This window comes from Calonectris borealis, chromosome 13, assembly GCF_964195595.1.
Source record: "Calonectris borealis chromosome 13, bCalBor7.hap1.2, whole genome shotgun sequence".
NCBI classification, from domain to species: Eukaryota; Metazoa; Chordata; class Aves; order Procellariiformes; family Procellariidae; genus Calonectris; species Calonectris borealis.
The window spans coordinates 9,904,685-9,922,895 of record NC_134324.1 but is presented as its reverse complement, the minus strand read 5'-3'; the positions used below and the strand labels follow the sequence as shown (position 1 = coordinate 9,922,895).

At 52.8% G+C, this 18,211-nt stretch overlaps 1 protein-coding gene across 3 annotated transcripts in view; it reads left to right on the top strand.

The window, feature by feature from the left end:
- The first annotated feature begins 263 nt into the window (after positions 1 to 263).
- Positions 264 to 18,211, top strand: part of DOCK11 (dedicator of cytokinesis 11) — an 86,714-nt gene continuing 68,766 nt past the window's right edge. For all 3 annotated transcript variants that reach the window (XM_075162068.1, XM_075162069.1, XM_075162067.1), the window contains exon 1: positions 264 to 432. In XM_075162068.1, the coding sequence (XP_075018169.1) occupies positions 331 to 432 (102 nt within the window). In that variant the 5' untranslated portion in view covers positions 264 to 330. The remainder of the gene's footprint in view (positions 433 to 18,211) is intronic.

The following is an 18,211-nucleotide window of genomic DNA, read 5'->3' as shown; positions in this document are numbered from 1 at the left end:
CCGGCTGTCCCCCGCAGAGCCCCAGCCCGGGCTTCGTGTGCCGGAGCCGGAGGGGTGTCCGGCGGGGCGGGGGAGCGGGCACACGGGGCAGCCGGCCCCGGGGCGGCACCTGCTCGGGGACAAAGCGGGGCCGGGCCGGGGGTCGGGCGGGGCGGGGCGGGGCGGGCCGAGCAGGGCCCTCCCCGGCCCCGCCCGCCGCCCAGCGGCTCCGCCCGCCCCCGGCCCGGCCCCGCCGCGCCCGCCCGCCCGCCGGCAGGGAGGCAGCAGCCCTCGGCGCGGCTCGGCTCGGCTCGGCGCGGCCCCGCAGCGCTCGGCGCGGACCATGTCGCCATGTCGGAAGTGAGGAAGTTCACGAAGCGGCTCAGCAAGCCGGGCACGGCCGCCGAGCTGCGGCAGAGCGTCTCGGAGGCGGTGCGCAGCTCCTTCGTCCTGGTGAGCGCGGCGGGGCTCGGGGCGGCTCGGGGGGCGCCGCGGCCGGGAGCCCCGCCCGGCCCAGCCCAGCGCGCCCGGGCCCGGCGGTACCTTGGGCAGCTCCCGGGCGGGGCCGCGCCCGGCCCGCGGGAGCGGCGGCATGGCGCTGGGCGGGCAGCGGGGAGGTGCCCGGCGGCGGCTGGGGAAGGGGCAGAGTTGGGCAGGGGATGCGCAGGGCGAGGGAGGAGGAAAAGGAAGGGACTGGGCAGGGGATGGAGAAGGGGCAGAGCTAGGTCGGGGCTGGGCAGAGCAGGGGACGCGCAGGGCACGGCTGGGCAGGGGTTGGGAAGCGCTGGGCAAGGGATGAGCAGGGCGCGGCTGGGCAAGGCAGGGGATGGGGAAGGGCAGGACAGGGGCAGAATCCCCTCTTTGGGTTCCTCTCTGTATGTGTTGTGTCACGCCATCCCACCTTCCACCCCACTTGCCACCTGCCGTCACCATGCCCATCTGAGCGCAGTTCAGAGAGGTGAGGATCGCTGGGAACCGGCACTTTTACTGCCAGGGGTTAGTTAGAGCAGGAATTAATGAAAATCTGCCTGTGCAGGGCATTGAGCAAACAGGTAACGGAGCTCACCCTGCATAGGGTGCAGGCAACGTAAAACTGGCAAATAAATAGGGCAGGACTGAAGGCCACGGCCTGGCAAGGTGAGAGAGAGACATAGGCATTGGCGTAAGCTGCGAGTCCAATGTATCCCGGGAATCACGCTCAAATGTCTGGGGCGAAAGTCACGTGCTTTATCAGATGCATTTCATCCCTGCATGTGGGATGCTGCAGCAGGTTGTCTTTGTTGTGCTGACAGCTGTGCAAACGTTAGCTGCTGTACCCTGGGTGGATGCTGGGGTCAGTTCAAAGCTTCCCTGGGCTTTGTTGGATGTATTTCACTGCTGCTCATGGAATTACTCTAGCATGTAATCAACTTTGACCTTGACTTTGGTGGAAGGTTAGTCAATGGGATATGCAGAAAGTGCAGTACAAGTTCAGTGAATAATTCCTATTAGTTCTCTACTGTCAGATTAAATGGCATGTGCTGTTAAATAAATGGAGTGTTTTAAATAATTCTTTTAAAAACAGAGTTTTCTTGTAAATTTACTGATTTCTAAAGCTGAAAAAAGCCATGGTGATAATCCAGTCTGATTTCCTAGTGCCGTGGCTATTGCTTCCTATGTGCAGTTGTTCAAGGATCCTTACGGGCTTCCATGTGATTTGCTTTCCCTCTTTCATCAACAATACATAGGGAAAAATGCCTTGTACAAGCTGATGGAACCTCTCATTAAAAATGAAATTGTTTGTATAGGACCTGAAGAGCTTTGGTATCCTACAGGCAAATGGTTACTCAGTGCCTGCGCCAGGTGCCTTCTGTCAGAAAGGGAAGGGATGGGTGGGACTGCAGATGAAAATAAATAAAACCTTGACAGCAACCCAAAGGAGCCGGCAGAGTCCAGCATCCATCAGCAGCTGCTCTCCTTCTGATCCTCTCTAGGGTTTCATTGCCCACACTGTCCCTGCCAACTTCTCTTTCTGCCAGGCAAATCCCCCAGAGCCGCTGCGCTGCCTCGTGTGTTTGCAGCCAAGCGCCAGAGGAGGGTGAGGGCAGGTGTCTCTGATTCCTAGGTCTTGGCAGAGTTTCCTGCTTTCGACAGTTCAGCAGCAAAGGATAAATCCTAGTACTTCTGCATCACTAGGAAGAGCCATAAAGATACTGCAGTGTTCAGAGAGCGGGGAAGGAGGTGGCATAAGCTCATAAGGCTGTCTCAGATGGCACTATGGCTGCCCTCAGTGATTAAGGATGAGGTTCATGCTTTCCAGGTTGCTCCAAGAAAAAGGTGGTTCCTTTCCATCTACCAGGCCATCCTTATGAGGAAGGGATGTCTGTGCACTGGTGTGCTGGCTGTCGGGAGGGTGGAGAGGGCATCCCGGGAAACGATGGTGGGGAGTGATGGAGAGCGTGGGAGACTGAAAAGCCATAGTTTCTGATCCTGCTCCCAAGGCGAGGCTCAGCCTTGGCGCAGATGAGCAGGGCAGCTGCAGAGCGCGGTGTGAGCGCACCCCCTACCCGTCTGCCCCCTCCTGCCACGGGCAGAGTGGGGGGGACCAAAGGCCCCAGCATCAGGGGTGTGCCAGCAGGCTGCAGTCCCAGCTCTGCCTCACCCTGGGGCAGTGCCGAGCTCACCGGTGCCCCTGGGAGGCAGGGGGTGGTCGATGGGAACATGGGGAGCAGGGGCTGGTGCTCGGTAAGTGGATGGAGCAGGCTGGCAGTGTGTGGTGTGGTGTGTCCGGGGTGTCGGGAGCTGGGGCCTTCTGGCAGACTGGAGTCGCGCTAGGGACCTTGCTTGGCAGGATCTCATCCCCTTCCAGCAGCCAGGACACAGCAGGTGATGTTAAGTCAATAAAAGCATGTGAATAGTTTAATACTCCCCGAGACCCTGGGGGCACCCTGCCTGTCCCTCGGTGTTCCTGTCAGGTACCTTGGCTGTCTGCTTGCCTTGGGGCAATCATAGCTGAAACCACGGGTATCTGTGGTGGTAGGGATGGATGAGGTGAAGGGGTGGGGAGCAGAGCTAATGCTGCGGGTACCAGAACATGCAACTTCATCTGCAGGAGGAGTGGGCTCTATAGGGCTCTTTCAATGCGTAGATTGAGCTCGGCATTTTGGGCATTCAAGGCACTCCCTCAGGACAAGGAACTGTCTGGAGCAAGAAGCCGTTTGTAGTCAGTGAATGAAATACTAGTAAATGAAAACGTCTCAGTGAGGAAAGCTTTTAACGTCATGGAAGCGGTCAGCTTGTATGAAGCCATAATTTGTGCATTAAAGGAGATGCATCTCCAGCCAGGAGCGCTGTGCTCCTGCGTGGCCAGCCTGTGCAAGTGTGATGTCTGGTATGATGCAGCTCCAAAACTGCTGTCCTGCAGGTGCAGTGAAGCTCATGTCGTCTTATTTCTGTTCCTGGTTTTCCGTTTATGCTTGTCTAGCATAGGAGAATATTTACGCTTCTCTTTGGTTTGCAAAGCTGGAGTGAAGTTGGTGGGAGTTTGGTCGGTGACTTCTGGCAGGGCTTTGCTCCTTTGTGCTTGTGAGAGGAAAGCATTGGATATGGTGGTGGTCGGACATCAGCAGCAAAGGGAGGTGTCCCTTTCCGAGGTGTACTGGGGTACCCACGTCCCACCCATTGACCTTTGGACCAGCTGCTAGGATATAGACAGTGCTGTTCCTGCCATGGTATAAGCGGAGCTGTAATCCGGAGCTGTAGCAGCGAAAGTAAGCATAAGCTGTGGTGGGGAGCTCAGAGGCACTCTCGGTCCCCGTGGATGGGGAAGGGTGAAGTGCAGCTTTCACTTGGGGCTCTTTTGTTTCCTCTTACTGCACTGGTGTTCCCAGCGACCCGGCTATCATTCTGGCTTTGCATCATGTTCACAGACGGGCTGTGTAAGGGAGGTCTCAGCGAGGAAAAAGAGTTTAGCAGGAATCCCTTGAAAGCACGCACAGCCCTGCGGAGCGGAGTTGGGAGCATCGGGGTGCCGCGGGCAGCCAGGGTGTGTGGGAACCCTGGTTCTCTCTGTGCACTTTTCTTTGCAAAGCTGTAGGGCAGATTGTATCAATTTTAGCTTTGAATGGTCTCTGATGTGTGCTACTGATTATAACTTATGGACGGAGTTTTGGCAGAATAACTGACAAACAAACGTCACTGTTTAAATAAACAGACATATTTAGCAAAAACATTAAGTTGGCAGGTGGGATAAATGACACGCTAAAAGATTAGGTTAAAGAGAGGAACAGTCAAAGCCTAAGTGTGATAACTTAAACCATTCTTAACCAAGAGCTTACCTGCAGCTTAAACCTTGGGGCACCAACAGTAAAATACTGTGCTGGAAGTGCAACTTCAGAGCCAGACTACAAAGTGCTGATGATACCTGGGAGAGATATCTAGGCTAGACCTCAAGGAGAGCAGCCAGAGACCTTTGGCAGTGGATAGACATGGGCGATTTTGGCTCAGACCTTCAGTGCAATCTCCCTCCTCCCATCCTCTCCACACTCAGGATGTTGCTGAGTATTAATGCGAAAGTCGCGTGGCAAGGCAGGAGAAACCTGCACCGAGGCGCCGGCCGACACGGGACCTGGGCAGCCGTGGGAGCGTTGCAAGACGGAGCCCAGGCCTTGCTAGGATGATGCACGCGCGTGCTCTGGTGTGCGGTCCCCTGGTCTGATGGAGGTGCCTGTGCACCTCTCCTTCACCCCGTCTTTGCTCTTCCCCTGGAAGTGCTGTGGGGCATTGTAGAGTTGAGCAGCTTAAGAGCACACATGTGTGTGAATGAGATCTGTAATCTTGGGCCTTGTGGCACTGCCAGGAAAACAGCAACGGCTCTGCCTTCTGCCTCAGGACCCGAATCAGCTGCACGTGGTCACTTGTTTCCCTGTGCGGATGTAAGGCCACGGCTGAGCCAAGCTCCCTGCGCCTCCCCTCTCTCTTTGGGAGCGATGTGCTCGGCAGCGGCTGGGCCCCCGCGAGGAGAGGGCTGTGTCTCAAGGCAGTTGCAAGTTTTCCAAAGGTGTTGTTCTCTGTGTCGTGACAGAGAAATAAAATGTGTGGGAGACATGAGCTCAGAGGAGCAAGCACTTGACAAAACCCAGACAATCCATTTTCCCACAGAGCTGCCAAGTCATCTGGTGGCAATTTTAAGTCTCCCACAATTACTCTGATTTTCTTTAGGTCATTTCTATACAGATTAACTGAAGATACATTTACTGCTTCGCCATAGAGATTTACAAAGGATGCAGACCCAGAGCATCTTATCTGAGAAGGAGCAGCTGCAAAGGATTTGCCCACATGGAGGGCCAGCCAGCCCAGTGGTGCATCCCCGGGCACCCCAAGGCACAGCTCGGTGGCACCCAGGCACGCTCACAGCTCTCGGCCACACATCTGTCCGCACGTGAACTCCCAGCAATTGCAGTGTGAGAGAACCTCTGCCTGTAAACAACTGCATCGATTCTTGCCATACAGAGGTATTCAAACCGAGTGTCTGCTCTCCTGTGTTACGTGGTGCTGTGGGATGCGCTCCCTGAAACCGCCCCGTGAGACAGTGGGCAGCGTGCCAGGAGAAGATGGGTTTGTTTGATCCTGGCTGGGCTGAGCTTGTATGGGTGGCTCAGTTTCAGGCAGATGCAAAAAGGAGATAAAAAGCTCCTTAACGATGATATTAAGAAGGTTTTGACTGGAGGCAAAAAGGCATTTTGTTCTTTCTGTGGGTTTTTTTCAGCTTAAACTATATTATTAGTGTATGAATTTATACTCACGCAGAGGAAATCAGCTTTCTGCATAGAATCCTCTTTTAATAAGCTAAATTCACTTTGATCAATGTGAAGACTTTATATGCAGCGTTTGTAGTCATCTTGGTGCTCAAGAGAGATACAGAATATATGCATATTCCCCCTCGGGTGTAGTCAATATGCTGTGTTTGCATAATTTACATAGAAAAAGAGACGTACATGAGACATGGGAGGAAATTCTGCCCCTGCATGAGTGGGTGGGAGTTTTTCTGTCAGTTCAGCCAGGGCAGGTTTTGCCCGCTGCGGCAGGGTGCCTCCGGAGTCGGCCACCGCACCTCGCTCGGGTGACTTCTGTGGAAGTGCTTACGGAGTGATTATTGCTCATAGGGGCTTATTCAAGAAAACACTTAAACGCATTCTTAAAATTAATCACATGCTTTCCTGAATCGGGGCTCGTGTGCTGTAAGGGGCTGAATTTAGCTCAGCGCTGGCTGAGTGCCGCGGCGTGGCCCTGGGCAGCGCGTGCCGTGGAAGTGCCTGGTTTGCTCCTGCCTGAGCACACACCGGTTTTGCAGTGGATGAAGGGCACCTTTTTACGGAGAGGAGCAGGGCCCCAAGAACACTGTGCAGCTATTTGGGGCCACTTAGCAAGTCTTTGGCATGTCTCCTGCCAATACCCAGTCCAGAAGAGATGAAGCAATACCTTGCTGCTCCACGCATGCCTGTGCGCTGAGGAATGGGTACTATAGGATGAGCTGTAGTCAATGTGTCCATTTCTTGAGGTTTTTGGAGGCTATGACAAGCTTTTGACGGGCACTAAACCTTATCCTTCTTAAGGCATCATTTAAATGTATGTGTCCTCCTGTCCATTATAGGAAAGCTCTAGGAAGAGAGCAAAGCATCCAGCCCTTACACGCGTGTGCGTATACCTCCTATTATATTTTGCTAGCCCTGTGAGTGGGGTTTTAGCACTTGTTGGGCAAGGCTGAGTGTGGTTTGTTCTGTGCCAGGGACAGTGTCATGAAAATGCAGGTGTCCCTGCATTGACACATCTGCCCCGACCTGCTACCGTCAATGCAGTGAAACGCCTGGAACAGATGGTTGTTGGTGGTGCCTGCAGCTAATGCCAGCAATGCGGTTGGGGATTTGGTGCACTCAAAATCCAGCGAGGGGATGGCTCTCGGGCTTTGCTTCAGCTGTTTCTGCTATTTGGAGATATTTGCAGAGACCCCCACCCAGGACCAGGAGCGTTTGAACCTGGACTACCTGCTGTAGCCATATTGTAGCATCCTTTTATATATGCAGCTTGGTGGTTCTTACAGCATTTCACTTAGCCCTTTGCACACTGATTTATTATCGCTAATGATGCAAAATTATACAAAGCTTTTGACATTTCTGTGGCCTGAGAATGCAAGTCACAGTCACACACAGCAGCTGAACAGCAGCCAGGCTTGGGGCTCACGTGTGCTTTAGCTTCCCTGGTTAATTGGCCTCCTCACTCCTGTTCTGTCCAAGGAAGAAAAGGGTAGTTTCATATGCCTTTGTGGGCATTGCTGTCATCTCAGAAATGCTGGAGTATGTTTCCCTGCCACCATCTCCTTCCATCTCTTTCATTCCCTTGAAAAGTACAAATCAAAGCTCTCCCTTGCTGGCTTCTCTTTCCTTCAGCACAGCCCTGACTTATCTTTACAGCTTTTCCCTGCCTCCCACTGCTTCTCTAATGGGGTCAGGTCTGCTCGTTCCTGACCCCTTTCTCACCCCTCTCTCCTTTCTTGCTGAAATGCAATTTTTTCTCTCCCCTATTAATATCTCCTGCCACGGGGCTGTCCCTGGGGAGTGGCTGCAGCTGGAAGGAGACCCTGCCTGTTTTGGTCCAGAGTGCTCCCTGCTCCATCATCCTGCTTCTGGCTCCGTGCTGGGTGAAATCCCCACCACAGCCCGTTCCCTTCGTCCCCAGAGCAGGGACACTGCACGGGTGCAGGCAGAAAGAGGACATCTGTCCTGTGCGGTATTAGGACCTGGTGATTTCAAAGTGCCATACGTTGCTCTCTGTAACAACCATATATATAACTGTATTTTGGTCAGGAGCCTGGGGTGTGGGTGGGAGCTGCACTGCAGTGTCTGTGTGGAGCAGGACACATCTCCCGGCAGGTCTGGAGGAAGCCACGGCTCGGGATGGCAGCTGGCCCCGCGCCCGCCAGGGCTCTGCCAGCCTGCCAAGCCGGCGGCTCTGCGGCTTGGCCCTTGGGGACACCAGGTTAGCTGGAGCGGTGACTCCAGGGAAGCGTTGTGCCAGCTGGAAAGGGATGGAGGGGCACAGGGAGACGAGAGGCTTGGCAGGGGCTGGGTTTATGATAGGGGCAGGTAGGAAAGGCACTGTCAGGAGAGGAGAAAGGAGCCTCCATCTCTTGGAGGGAGATGATGGTACTGGCTGGGGTGGGCTGAACGCCCACAAAGCTGGTTTTCAGAGAGGCAAACCCAGCTGCCAACAGACAGCCGCCTTCTGTGGCAGTTTGGGGGTGCAGGAGAGTTGCGTTTGACTCGGGTTTCCCTCGCAGTTCTGCCTTTTCCTCTGTGCCTGGGGAGCCCTAAGCACTCCCTTGTCCCTTTTCATAATGGTGGAGCTTGTACGGATGTCGTCATTTGGGGGAAACTTTGAGGTGCTTCTGTCGACAATGGCATTTTGATTGCGGGTGGGTTGAAGCATTGCAGAGCCCGTCCCTTGCAGAGCCCGTCCCTTGCAGAGCCCGTCCACAGGCCCTCCTGCGTTTGCTGGGGAGAAAAGAGTTTAACTTTGCGGCCGACGCAGCCGTCTGCACCTGCGTGCGATGCCTGCAGCCCGAAGACGGAGCATAGATGGGGGCTGAGACAAACACTTCCTGAGCTGGTTAAACCACCACTGACATCTCTGGGTTTGACTTCACTGCTGGGGGTGTTTGCTGTATTGCTAAGGCAACCCAAAACCGTCTTGCGACTTCCTGCTCTGTTTTTCCCCGGCATTGCTGTATGAGCTTGGGCAAGTCGCTTCAGCGTTGCTTGGCTTGCTTCGTGCCCCAGCGAAGCCGAGGAGCGTTTCGCTTGCTCGCTTTCGGGGAGGGGCTGCGCAGTTGGCTTGGCCCCGTGCGCAAGTGGTTTCTTGAGAGAAAAACAAGAGTTTTTAAGAGCAGGCAGGAAAGGGAGGGGTTCTGCTTATGTGGAATTAATTGCTTTAAGATGTTCTGAAGCTGGCTATTCTGGAACTGGATGCTAAATATAAAACTGATACTACATAAATAAATGATGAAATACCAGTGACATCTGAAAAGCACTTTGGGATGCTCCAGTTAAGAACTTATATAAATAACATGTATTATTGTCATTGTAATTACTATTTTCCTTTTTTAGCATGCCTGTGCTTACAGAATGTTTTGAGAAGTCATATCTGGCAGAAATTCAGCTGTCCCATAGAAACCAGAACCTTTTGCCAATTTCTATTAATGCTATTATTTTCAGAGGACAAAATCAAAGCTGTGCTGTGTTTTCATATCTCTCATGCTCTGCGGCAGATGCTCAGCTGGATGCAGGTGCAGCTCCGCTGACGTAGAGACACAGTGGTCCCTCCCTCTGCTCCTCGTGCAGAAGGGCTGGATTTGAGCCAGGATGTACCTGTGCGGGCAGGGACACAGGGGACTTCAGGTGTTGTGTCTGGGGACTGGAGACGCCGTGGCAGTCTGTACTGAGCTGTCACTGATGTCTCTCACGCAGAGCACTGGGTGATCCTGAGGAAGGTCAGGGCACAGAGGACAAGGTACTGAAAGCAATCTCAGATCCTTGCCCGAACTCACTGCCCTGTGCAGGAGGGGTGCTGGATCACCTCGAGCGTGTGCTTATGCCAGAGATGGGCCATGCCCCCAGCTACCGCTTGCCTCCGACGGTGCTTTTCCTATTGACTCTGCACTTGTTCAGGGCACCGTTTTCAGAGGTGACGTGTGAAGGTGAGGTGACATGGGCTGGGGCGGCAGCACTGCCTGGCAGCCTGGGCCACTCACAGGTGGGCTGTGAACCCTCACGGCTGCATTGCAACGCAGCTTCTTTCTGACGGCTGTTTCCTTTGCTTAAGTGATTATGCAAGAATCTTAAGCTTTCAGGAAAAAACAGCATTCCTGGCCCTTGTGGCTGCAGAACTAAGTTTCAAAATGTGATCTGCTGAAGGCTGTGAAGTGTGGAGTCCACTTCTAAATAAGTGGAAGGGAAATGAAGAGCCATACGCTGATTATCCTGACTTCCTGTAATTTCTAAGCCATTTCAAGGCCTGAATTAGTTTTATTTGCCAGCTCTAACCAGTAATGACAGGTAAATATTTGTATGTCTACACTGACATCAATTTTTTGACTGCTTCTTCAAGCTGGTGTCTTGCGCTGATGCTGCGCCACTCTCGGAGACAGCGCTGATAACTGCAAACGCTTGCTTTGTCACTAGAGAACTGGGCATTACATTGAAAAAGGAGGCATCCAAGTTACAAAATACCCAGAGCCCAGTCTGCCCTTCGTAGTGCTCAGTTGAGGTTCTGCTGCCAGCCGAGGCCATCGAGGCAGGAGGAGGGAGGTGTGAGTCGGTGAGATGCTTTTGCGCAGGACTTGAGTGGGGTGGAGGGAAGGGCAGGAGAGGGGGCAGGCCCTTGCTCCGCGCTTTCGGATGGAAAGTGTGAGTCATTTTCCCTGCAAGTGTTTTCTTGCAGGGTGCCAGGACTGCGCACCCATCCTTCCCCTTCCCCGCCACATAGCTTTTTATTTCTCTGAGAGCTCCTGTCAGACGCAGCCATCTCTATTTAACGCAGGGGGAGAGAGGGGTACAGCAGCCTTGTGTTGCCTGCACTGTGTTTCAGAGCTGGAGTGTGGTGCAGACTGGCACATAACTCCAGTATGGAGTTGGGAGCGTGGGAGCTCTCACACAGACCCCCATCTAATCAGACCCCTGGAAGTGATGCACTTGCAGCTGTGTCTCCTGCTGTCCAGCCGCTGGCCTCCCTTAGCCCCGTGTACCCACTTCGGGGTGTAAAAGAGACAAAGCGAGTCCTGCAGCTTGTTGTGGGGGTGCTGGGGACTGGGGAAGGGAGAGTCTGCTTGCCTGGACCGCAGCTGGGGAAACATTTCCTTCCAGGGTATAGCATGAGCACTGCAGGGGAAAAAGGAGGTGCTGAAGGCATCACTTAACTCCTTGGGGAGCCCACGCTGCCCGAGGGAGGATCTCTTTGCTGCTGGGAGAGGAGAGCCCTCAGAGGACTGGTGTGCCATAGATCTGCTCCTGTGTGTTGGTCCAGCCTGGGCAAGCCTGTGTCCTGCTTTCCTCTTTCTGCTCTGGGCTACAGAGCATCCACGTGCATCCGTGTGCTGTGAGCATCCATGCAAGGTAGCGCTGCCAGCTTTGCTCTGGGATGCAGGATTTGGGTGAGCAGGGAGTGGGGTGCAGGACGGGCTGTCCTGCAGCAGACAGTGCCCACTGGGCAGACACATTGGAGCTGTCAGGAATGGTGCTGTTTCGGAGGTTGCTAGCTCGCTGCCCATGGGAGGGGCAGAGTGTTGCTCTGAGCCGTGTTGGCACCCAATCTCTCCCTGTCAGGCCCCTTTTCCTCACCTCATCCTTTGTCCCTTCCTGGTTGCCCGCAGGGCTCCTCTCTCCTGTCTGCAGTGCACACCCACTCCGCCATCGCCTCTCGGCCTCCCTGTCCCCATCTTCCCACCTCTCACAGCCGCACAGCCCCAGCCTTTCCACAAGCCCCACTTCCCATGACATCGCGTCTGCGCTCACCGGCCTCCAGCACGGCCCCATCCCCAGCTGAGCAAAACCCGCATCCCCCATCCCACCCGCCCCTGCACCACCTTGGACCAGCTCCTGACACCCTTCCCTCTCCCTGCTTCCCCTGCTGCTCCTCCTCCTCCTCGGGAGGTTTTCCTGCCTTGGCATTTCACAAAATGCCCAGTGTGTTTGTACGCCCATCCCACAGCCTCTCTCTCTCCCCTGTCCCAGGTGCAGACGTTTCCCCCGTCGTCTCAAGCTCTGCATTTTTGTGCCTTCAGCATAGCCAGGGCATTCCTCTTGTGTTTTTAAACTTTCTTCTCTCTGGCCAGTGTAAAAATAGTTTTAGTCTGCTTATACCCAGCTTTATTGACTATTTTTCATCCGTGTGGTTTTACCACAGCCCATCTCTGCATCTTGCCCTGGGCCCTGCTGTGATTCCAGCTGAGTGCTGGGTTTGCAGCAGGCTCATGGGCACAAGCTCCCCATCACCTGGTGACAGCTGCTTCATTGCCTCTCTTCTGATTTCCTCCCAAAATGTGGCTTTGCCAAGAAGCCCACAAACCTCTTGGCAGCGGCAAGGCTGCGTCGTGTTGTGCCTGCTGCCATGTGTGCTGACTCACACTGCCTCCCTGTTGCCCCTCCTCCCCCGTTTCTGTTTCCATCTCTGCCCCCTCTCGTGTGCTTTTGAATGCAAAGTCTTTGGGGCAGAGACTTTATTCTGGCTTTGCACAGGGTTATGGCGGTTCCAGGCGCTGGATAGCCAAGGTCAGGGTTTCCCTTTTTTCATTGTTCTTTCTTATGCCCAGGTTCCTGGAATGATGAATTACGTGTGAATCTCAGCTTTTTAAAATGAAGCTCTATAGCCTTCCTGCAAGCTTGAGTTAGAGCGTGTAAATGGGATCAGATGGCAGTGCAGGAACTGGGGGCAGGAAAAGTGAAGAGTCACAAATGTGCTATTTAAAAAAAAAGCTATTAAAGGCCACACAATTTGAGAGAGCCCTGACCTGAGATCTTTGAATCCTTGGCTTTGGAAAAGCTTTTCTATGGATAGAAATTCCTCCGTTCCATGTGCCCATACGGGCTGCCAAGTGAATTTTCTCAGTTCCCAGGCGCCATTTAAATTCTCCCATGTACTGTCAGGTTTCATGAGCGAAATAAAAAATGGGGAGCTCTCTTCACTGTCTGCGAGATATCTTTGCATTTCCAGATTGCGCATTGCGGTGGGAAGCGGTCCTTCTCTGCCCTGGGCTGTTGCCAGTCTCAGAATTGATGTGACCGTGACTAGTATGTCCAAAGGGTAGTTGTACGCTTCCTTTTCTTCCCCCTTTAGCTTTTAATCAAGACCCCAGATTGACTTTGCTTCCTATTTTCTGTGTAATTCACCTACTTGGTCCTTTGGGATTTGTTTTAAAATTCAGGCTTTGCCAGGCTTTCCACGTAAATGTATTACAGGGTTGCAACAGATGAAGCAGTAAATAGATAGGCTGTAAAATGCTCGCTAAATTTTGGGGAACAGTTGTACAGTCTGAGGCAATACATCTACACGTACATGTGGTCGGTGCTATTTCCTCTTCTTTCTTTAGCTAAAGAACCATCACTTTTAATATTCGGATCACTTGTGTCTCTCTAGCTGCTTTGCGAGTGTGGATGCAGACACTGGGTAGAGCTTCATTTCTGAGGAAGTGAGAAATCACCATGTCCCGGGCGCTGCCGAACCCGCAAGTTTTTCAGTGGAAGGCACGGAGGAAGCGTTGCAGGGCCGGCTGCGCCGGGTGGAGAAGGAGCAGCGTGCGTGTGCGTGTGTGTGTGTGCGTGTGCGTGTGTGTGTGTGCGCGTGTGCTGGCCGTTAGCGCCGTGAGAAGCGAAAGCCGAGCGTGGTGCAGCTCTTGCTCTGGGCTGGGGGTTGCGCTGGGCTTGGCTTCCGCCGTGCAACGGGAAATGTGCGCTGGCAGCCGACATGGGGCTCGTGCCACGCAAAGGGACGAGCAAACGGGTTAAAGCGGAGCCAAACCAGCTGGGTTTGCCATTTTCTTCTCTGGATACTATTTTAAATGAGAGCCAGCCTGAAAGGACTGAGACTACAAAAGCTTTCTGATAGTTTTCCTTTGGCCACTGTTTTAAAAAAATCCTCAAATGAAACATTTTTCCTTCACTGTCTGTACATTCACATCACTTGGATTACACCTGTTGTCATTCGGGGAGAAAAGGATCTCAGAAAAACATTAATCATGTACTTACAATAAAAACATAGGCACATTTGTATGGTATACAAACGCAGGACACTAGAAGACAGGTGGCTACTGTTTTTCAGGCAATAAAAGTTTAAAATAGAAATGGCCTTTCCTGTACTTTCCCACATGAATATCTCCAGCTGTCGTTGTGAACTTTTGTTCACAACAAGCAAATATAAGGAATTTTATAAGCGTTGCAAATGGATACAGAAAGGTGACAATTTAAGCTGACTTCTTAAGATTCTCCCCTCTTGGTTAATGGGTAATTCCCCTGCTAAACCTTTCCTTCAGACCCTCTCTGGTGGTTTCTCTCCAGTGGGGGTTTGGGCTCGGGCTGGCAAAGGGCGGTAGGACAAGGAGGGCACTGAGGATGAGGACCTTTGCTTGGGGTTTTCCTTGTGCCGGGCTCTTTGGGCTTGCGCTTGGCCAAAGACAGAGCCTTGCGTTGGTGTTTGCGGGCATGTTTCTGTTGAAGTAATTTCATTGAATTTCCTGTTAAAATGCCAGCCAACTTGTTTGTTGGTGGAGAGTCAATACTCTAATAGATAGGCTGTTGTTTCGCCTGTGCCGTTGTCCAAGGGGAGCCTCATGACTCAGCCTGGACGGGGGCTCGAGGACGGCAGATGACCCCTTCCTCGTGCTCAGGGGAGCAGCAGTCTCAGGGCAGAAGCAGAGGGACGGACAGTGCGACATGCATTTTTGGGAACAGGCTGGTGTGCGGTGCTTGAACCAGTGTTTTTTTTATAAGAGAGGTGAGTGGGCTTATCCAGGAGGGTACACTGCTCTCCTGTTATCTTTGTTTAAAATCATGTTTATGTTTTCCTCTAAGAGGTGATTCCCACGTGATTTTTATCCCAGTGCAGTGGGCTGCGGTGCTTCGGGCTGGGAGCTGCAGCTGGGGTGCTGCAACTGTGGGGGCCGCAGGAGAAGGCAGGTCACCCCAACCTGCCCACATGCTCTTGTACAAGAGGTCGGAGGAACCCGAGGAGCATCACAGTGCACCCGTCTGCCTGCCCTGGGTAAATAGCTGCTGTGTGTATGCCGGAGAACAGGATTGCTTTGACAGCACTGCACGTTTTTTTTTCTGCAGAAATGGGTTGATTTTGTTGCTGGACAAATGCTGGCAGCATTTCTTTGTACTTCAATATTGGCTTTCCCTGTGGAGGAATTTGTGGTTTCTAAGACACTAATTGCTTTAGTATAATAGTTTTTCCTCTGCTTTCATAATGACTTTGGTGGGTGCCATCTGCTGTTGTGACAGCACCGGGCAGTGCGAGGCTGAGCCCTGGATGACGGGAGGTGTGTGCTTTAACCAAGCTCGTCAGAAAAACAAAGACTTTGAAATCTGATTTTCAGGGCTTAAAACTTTACCTCCAGCCCTGTTGGGACACTGGGCACTGGGGTGGGCCAAAAGGCAAAAAATATTTGTGATGGCTCCCTCCTTACTCCGCAGGTCTGTTTGCAGGGGCATGGGCATGCCTGGCCCCGCTGGGCAGCCAGCACGGTTTGGGGTGGACAGAGGAGTCTGTGTTTCCTCGATGGCGGGCAGGGGACAGGCCACATCCTTTCGTGAGCAGCTGCTTTGCTTGCAAACAGCTTGACCTACATCTTTGGGTTTCACTGTAGAGACATTGCTGTGGTTCCTGTGACAGCCTGGCCGCGTCGTGCTGGGTGCGAGCACGGCCGGCGTAACGCCGTGCTGCAGGTGACGGAGGTGTGTGCTGAGACAGGGACATCACACAGCTTGGGAAAGGAGAGCTCTAGGGACTGCAGTTCTAACAGCTCTGGAGGAGAAATGCCTATCCGTGGGTGCTGCAAAGCGCGTCTGGGTGACAGCTCTCTGCAGCCCTGCAGGCGTGCATCCCTCACCTCCGGGAGCTCCCTGGGTCGTTGGCCGCGTGTCCTGGGGCTCAGCATGGCCTCACGGGATGCAGATCACAGCAACAGCCTGCACAATGCGTTTTGTCCAATATCACTAAATCCACAAGAGTGGAAGGGCTGTAGTGAGTTATTTTAAGGAGCTTTTTCATATCTGCGGTGGGCAGTGCTGTACGGGTTTTGAAGCCTCTCGTGAGGATGTGGGATCCTTTTCAGTCCTTACCCTTTAATTGTCATCCCACGAGGGTCACTGCCAGGACTTTGTCTTGCTGGTCATCAGAGATGTCAAAGCTAGAAAAGAAATGTTATCAAAAACCCAACTTTTAAAAAAGAGCAACTTTAGAAACAGAGTCCCAATTTCAGGACCACGTTGCAAACAAAAAAAAGGACTAAAAATATTGTGTAATCGGAAGGCCTGAGTTCTGTGTACCCAAAGCCACTATTTAATGCCATAGCGATGTGAAAGGCTCTTAGAGGGAATCTAATTTACTGTTACAGCTGCTGCCGGGGCGAGGTGAGACGGGGAGTTGGGGTAAGCAGTGCTCGGGCTCGTGGTGCTGCTTTAACCAGCTTATGCTGCTGAGTTTTGCTGGGCTTGCCGCGGTGATTAGCAGTGAGAAAAGTAAATCGGACAGGTCGGCAGAGAGACGTACACCTGGTCCATAGGGTCCTGCATGGTCTCGTGGGGTGGCCGAGCTTTGGGGACGCCTGGCCCCAGACCTGCAAATGGGAGAGCAGCTTGTGATTCCTGTTAATTCATATTAATTTGCAAAGCTTGGCAAATTTTCAGAAGCACATAGTGTTATCCTGAAATAAGACCAGTGTTTCAGATGATTAACCAAATTCAATTAAGCATTTAAAGAGTATGAGACTGAGAGAAAATGGGATCCTTTTGTCATCTACCTGTTGGGTTTTTGGGACTCCTATTTTGCAGATGATCTCTTTCTTTTTTATGAGATTCCTGTGCAGCTCAGGTCCTGGATGCAGGAGCAAGAGGTGCTCCACGTGCAGTGAGGCTGGCAGCACGCAGCACTGGGGCTGGCAGCGTTCACCACCCCATGCCCCAAATCCCCCGTGGCTGGGGGAGCCGGGCAGCAGCGCCCGGCCGCTCTGGCACCCAGCGTGGGCTCTCTGCCGAGTGACCTTCGTCTTTCCCACCAGTAATCTGGTGGGCTTCTCCCGCGATGGCTGCAGTGCTTCTGCTGGTGCTAACGCAGCACTGAGGTTTCTTTCAGGGCTGTGCGAGCGGTGAAGCAAAGTTTCCAGAAAGCGATTAAGAGGGAACTGCTTCAGATATCTGAGCTAATCCATGCTGGATTCCTGCAGCATGGAAAAGAGACATTTTGAATGCAAAACTGTCTGGGGCAGGAGGTATATTTTCCCCAGCCAAGAGTAAGAACTTCTTTGTGGACAGCCAGAAGCACGGCAGAGCGTGTGCTCGGCAAAAGGCTGTGCAGAAATCGCTCTGCGTGGACCCAGGCATCGCTTACATTAGTAAAACGGGCCTTAATTGCACATAGGCTCTGTGCTGTCCTCCATCAGAGAGATGCTGGGATGTCGTTCTATTGCTGGGATGCAGTCCTGGGAAACACGGCGTGAAAGGTACCCGCCTTGCATTTCTGAAGTGCTGTGGGGAAAAGCTTTCATCTTGGTTTTGCTTTCTGAATGTATTAAAAGCTCACCAGTCGTGCATCTGGGACAGAGGAATGGCCTCTGCTTGGTGGAGCTGGTCCTTTGGCTGAGAGAAGCCAGAGGCAGTCTAAGATAGGCAACTGCCTTCGCTGTTCCAGCCCAATGGACCATCCAGGTCTGCTACAGACCCTGGATTTTTATTCTCTTTTTACCATGTACAAGACAAAAAAGGAAAGAAAATTTTTTTTCAAATCTTTGATTTTTTTTAAAGGTGCTGGTGTATGAGAAGATATCGTATAAAGATTTTCTGCAACATAACAGAAAAATATTAAAACAAGATTAAAATATGACTGTCCCCAAATAGCTCTTGCCTGGGGCTGTAACCCCCTCGCGTGACAACTGCCTCCCCAAAGTCCCAGCACCAGCTCCACTTCAACGCAGGAGATGCTCAGCTGTCATTAAAGCAAAACCCTGGCTCACATTTGCTGCAAAGGGCTTGAAAACATTACTTAATGCATCCCAGAGACTCAGGAGCCAAAGGCACAGGACAGAAACCCTTTGGCTATGATTGTTTTTGGAAGAGCAATATTGACGCTTATCTCGCACGTCATAGGCAATATTGGGCTGTTTGGACGCTTGGTGGTGCAGCGATTTACCCCGTGTGTTATATGGTGCTGAGCATTTGATCCTCATTTTGGACTCATTTTCTCAGGCTGCAGGTTTTGCCATCTTCAGCGAGAGACCTTGTACTGGTCTCATTTTTAACGCGGGGAGCGTGCTACATGAATAGTTCACGCTGGCAAAACCACTCAGCTGGGGGTGAAGTTTGCTGCTGATGGGGAAGCATCCGATGTTCCTCTTCCGAGGCGGAGAGCCCAAACACGCCATCCTGCACGGGTGTCATGGCCAGAGGCACGCGCCATCCAGGCATCACGAGGCTGCTGGAAGGGTCTCGTA